Source organism: Armigeres subalbatus, chromosome 1 (assembly GCF_024139115.2).
Source record: "Armigeres subalbatus isolate Guangzhou_Male chromosome 1, GZ_Asu_2, whole genome shotgun sequence".
Classification (NCBI taxonomy): domain Eukaryota; kingdom Metazoa; phylum Arthropoda; class Insecta; order Diptera; family Culicidae; genus Armigeres; species Armigeres subalbatus.
The window spans coordinates 63496672-63501491 of NC_085139.1; the positions used below are offsets into that span (position 1 = coordinate 63496672).

General features: G+C 43.9%; 1 protein-coding gene across 1 annotated transcript; it reads right to left on the reverse strand.

The window, feature by feature from the left end:
* Window positions 1–1673: 1673 nt before the first annotated feature.
* Window positions 1674–3720, reverse strand: LOC134207164 (uncharacterized). The gene is made up of 2 exons (XM_062682914.1): window positions 2647–3720; window positions 1674–2185 (listed from the first exon to the last, which is right to left on the reverse strand). Exons 1-2 carry the CDS (start codon window positions 3407–3409, stop codon window positions 1878–1880), a joined length of 1071 nt encoding a protein of 356 aa, XP_062538898.1. The 5' UTR covers window positions 3410–3720; the 3' UTR covers window positions 1674–1877.
* Between the last annotated feature and the right edge of the window lie 1100 nt (window positions 3721–4820).

Consider the following 4820-nt stretch of genomic DNA (forward strand, 5'->3'; position numbering starts at 1 on the left):
CAACTTTCCCAATCGACTGGATGCAAGGTATCTTAGTGAAGGTTCCTGTATGGTGACTGTATGCGATAACTGACGAGGTATTATGTTGCTGTGTACCGTTTTTAAGGTTCTATGTAAAGTTATCCAAGCCCGGATTCAGGAGAAGATCGATGCGACTCTCCGGCGCCAGCAGGCCGGATTCCGTGCTGGAAGATCCTGTGTGGACCATATTGTGAATTCCAAGAGTCCTTTTACTTGGTATTCATTGACTACGAAAAAGCTTTCGATCGTCTCAATCACGAAAATATGTGGGGCGTCGTAATTGACGAGATTCTGTTAGGTGCGATTGACCGTGAACCAAACCGCGGGCTGCTATGGCAGCCTATTACCATGGAGCACCTAAACGACTTCGAATTGGCTGATGACGTTGCACTCCTCGCCTCGCTCAGCGGCGCTCTGATATGCAGAGTAAGCTCAACGACCTTGCCGGGCGCTCCTCTTCGGCAGGTTCAGTCATCAACGTCAACAAAACCAAATCGTTGAATGTAAACACGGTGACCCCTTCCAGTTTCACAGTAGCCGGGCAATCAGTGGAGAATGTTGAAAGCTTCCAATATCTTGGTAGCAAGATGGCGTCAGACGGCGGTTCCAAGATCGACATAGGCGCACGCATCAAGAAAGCAAGGGCTGCCTTTGCGAGTTTAAGAAATATTTGGAAAAACAGGCAGATAAGTGAACCAAAATACCAAAATATAAAATTTTCAACTCTAACGTGAAATCTGTGCTGTTATACGTTAGCGAAACATGGTGTGTATCAGTGGAGAACACTCAACGGCTGCAGGTGTTTATCAATAGATGCATGCGGTACATAATTCGGGCCTGGTGGCCTCACAACTGGATCTCAAACAACGAGCTCCATCGTTGTTGTCACCAGAGGCCGATAGCAACAGAAATTCGGGGTCGGAAGTGGGGCTGAGTCAGCCACGTAGCCCCCACGTAGTAGGGGCGGAAACGAGCTCTGTAAAAATGCATTAGACTGGAACCCAGCGGGACATCGCAGCAGAGGCAGACCCAGAGGCTCATGGCGGCAAAGCCTCAATAAAGAAATAAAAGAAGTCGACGGAAATCTAACCTGGCAACAGGTTAAAGCGATAGCCGGGCAACGCTCAGGATGGAGATCTTGCATACGGCCCTTTGCACCACCGGAGGTGTACAGGACCCATAAGTAATTGCTCTAATGCACAGCTAAGATTAGTAATTGACATATTGTTCGTACGGCCGAATCGCCGGACGGTCGGATAATCTTTCTTAGTCTAACACCAAGATGCCCTTCAAAATTACATAACATTCCTTCCTTTCATGGTCATAAGAACGCGGCTGGCGCTTTAATTGACCCTACAAAAATGGGAACACTGAAGATGTAAAGCTACTCCCCGGTTCTATTTGTTGGTTCTCTGTGCAATTTCGATCGTTCTAGTCAATCACGGACTAGCAACTACGAATTGTAGTCATCTATGCTCATGCTCATGCTATGTTCAATAGTCGACCCTTAATAACGATATGATTATATACATTGGAAATCTTATGGAATGCAAAAGTAGTTTATAATTTTGTGCAAAAACGAAATCAAGTATCGTATGCCAGTTTAAGTAATTAAGTTAAAAGTTAATAATAGTTCGTGATTATTTCTTATGATCTGAAAAGGATTTATACAGTACTAAATGAAATTTATTTATAAAATAAATAATCTTCTATCAACAAATGACTTATATAAACAAAATATTAATAAATATATCTTACAAGCTATCATCATTTGGATCGATTTATTTGTCATCGTATCGGATGAGTGCTCCCCTTATCCCATCACCGCCCCGAACTCCACCGGCCCCTCCTAGTCATCAGTTGTTCCATCCAGGCCTCCCACCCTCCGAATGATACGGATATGGCCACTCGTTGTACGGCTCGTACCTTCGCTCTGGCAAATCTTTCACGTACACCTCCTTCTCTTTCTTGTTGGTGAAGTTCTTGAACGCTCCCAACAGCAATAGGAAGATGGCCAACTTTCCGGCCATGAATGATTTGAACAGGAACAATTTCACCGTTGTTAGCATGAAAGGGATTATCGCTGACTGAATCAGGAACGGAAGTATGAACAGTGGCATGGCGTATTTCCACAGCTTCTTGGTACCGCCGCCAATCTGACGACCTGTGAAACAAACGGTTGATTACTAGAGTAAACTATTTGCATCAACAATTATTTTTTTCTTTGGCATATTGTTTTTGGTAAATATGAACATGAACATTCATGACATAGCAGAAACATTTCGAATAATAATATAAATAATTCAGCTGTAAATTACACTAAATCACCAAGTTCAGAGACTTTCGGTTCGAAAACTTTCCTAATTTTACTTCTCTCAATAACGAATATTTACATTTGTCAATGAGTTCAGATGATGCTGAGGAATGTAATGAGTTTTGATGATATCATAACCGAGACGTACCAATGATCATAGTTCTGAGAAGTTGAAGATTGCATAGCCTAACACATTACAAAAATTTTAAATGTCGAGAATTAGGGGGCAGTTTTAATATTTTATTCAAAAATGTTTTGGGTTCATTTAAAAAATCGTCATCCTCTGGGAGAAATAAAAAAGTATAACTGACCTGTGAAGATTTCCTTCAGAACGTGCTCGTTCAATTTCACGTTCACAATATTATTCGGTTCGTCTATCGTCATATTTAGCATCGGTCCAAAGTCATACTCCTTAACTTTTTCTTCTGTTAATGACTCTTCTTGATCACGTAATTCTTCGTGGTTATCGGATTTCTGCATCGAAGCTGAGCTCTTGACCTCATCCAGGATATTTTCGATCATTTTATATCCTTCTTCGTATTTTTCCTCTTCTTGCTGTTCGAGCTGATTGTCTTCCACGTCGAACTCATCCTCGTCGATTTCATCCGCAGAAAAATCATCAATCTGAATATCCGATTCGTGGTCTTCTATAAACGGAGCGGCTTTGATACTTTCCCGAACTGAATCATACACCGAAGGACTTCTGTTTGCCACATACGTACTTCGCAATCTGCTTTTGAGTAGAACACTCTTTACCGTCGTCTTCTCAGAAACCGTTGGTAATTCATCTTGTTTCGGTGCTTCACTTTCCTTTTCTAATGCCTGTATGACGTTTTCTTCCTGTTGACCATCTGGTTTTATTGGATCCTGTTCAAACCTCGGCATCTTCGCTAGAACTTGTTTAACTTCTACCGGTTCTGGAGGCGTCAATACAGCCGCCTGCAAATTGTCTTCAAAATTACTACTTTTCACTTTCCAGGATTTTCGCATCTCGCAGTTTACCCACGCGAGACCACTCAGCAGAACCACTCCCGCCCACAAAACTCGTCGTTCCATCGTCATCCGTGGGGCCATGATGATGTTCCCGATCCCCAATCTTTAAGCTCTCCACCTGGAACTTGGGATCTTATATCAAACAATCAGCAATATCCGTACTGAAAGGAGGCAACACAACCGTTCGACCGTTGACAACGAACTGCCAACTACCCGGCTATCAGATTAGTTTTACAGCTACCCCTGCTGGCCAGACGAGGAATGAGAAGAACCGTTGTACGGCACGCGATTATATTTTATTAAAGTACACACTTGCCAGCACTCAGCAGCGCCATGCCCGCCAACTCGTCCAGGCAGAAGAGAGGATAGGTGGGCACTACTTTCCGCCGGTGCAACTACGATGCAAGTGCTGGTAAATGCAACTGCAGCAGCTGGCCCCATGCATCACGGATGGATTGATTCCCAGCTTGGTCGCGGCGTGTGGATGCGTTTGCGGTTAGGCTTTGTATCTATAGCATACTTTCTTTCGGTTGTTTTGGTTTTGATAGCAGTCGACGAGGGAGGCACAGAGAGGGTTTAGTGGATTAAAGTTGAGGCTGGGTGAGACGTGTAGAGTGACGTCGAGCTTTTAATGCTTGCGTTGAAGCAGTTGTGATGTGAATTCAATTAGATCCATATTCTTTTATTTTATGTTGCGCAAATGGAAAGCTTTGAAGTGCCGTGTGATTAATTTCATATGGCAGGTATCAATGGACCGTATTAAGTAGGCTGCACGTATCACAATAAATTCTATTGCTTTTCTTCAGCAGGTATCGTGGGAAATCTCGTTGGATATCAAATGTTTTGTAAACAGTCACATGCTGCATGTATACGATCTACGTCGATTCTAACGATTCACACAGAATAAAACCTTCATTTGGTTATTGTGTTCTGTGTAGTAGGCTACCAATAACTGTACCACCAGAGTAGGCTATTATTCTACGAAATGGTGAGTTGACATCCGGGAAGGAGCGCCTAACATAGCTCTGGTCCTCACAAGTTCCAATACTCACGCTTCCACGGATCTTCCGATGACAATTAATAGCCAGCTAATGGCTGCGTACTTCGTAGTATAGTCTGGGCACTGTTGTCCTTCTGACATCAGCTAGAGTAGAGAGAGAGGGTGCGTCCGGTGGTGCTTGGGGGGGGGGAGGGGTTCGACAGTGGGCTCTGTGCCCTATCAGTCCTGGTGTTGGGTGGGACTTTAAACAAATTTGTCCCGACTGATCGAGTGTCTGTTCATCAAGGAGGTGCGGCTCCAACAGCGTATGTTCTGGCTTACAGCGGCTGAGTATGAAATGCTATTCCCCGGAAGCTATACCTAAGACGGCAGCCCCATCTCGGTTCATAGGGAACCTTGGGCCAACAACCTACTGTTCCCGAAACATCAATTTGTTCGAGAATCTGATAATGAAAGAATACGGACTGATTTTACGGCGACGACTCTTAGCGC

Bases quoted from the DNA above. Each gene is read 5' to 3' on its own strand.
- LOC134207164 (XM_062682914.1), bottom strand. From the start codon at position 3,409: ATGGCCCCACGGATGACGATGGAACGACGAGTTTTGTGGGCGGGAGTG. The intron at 2,186-2,646 runs GTCAGTTATACT...TTTGTTTCACAG, and splicing joins TCTGAAGGAAATCTTCACAG to GTCGTCAGATTGGCGGCGGT.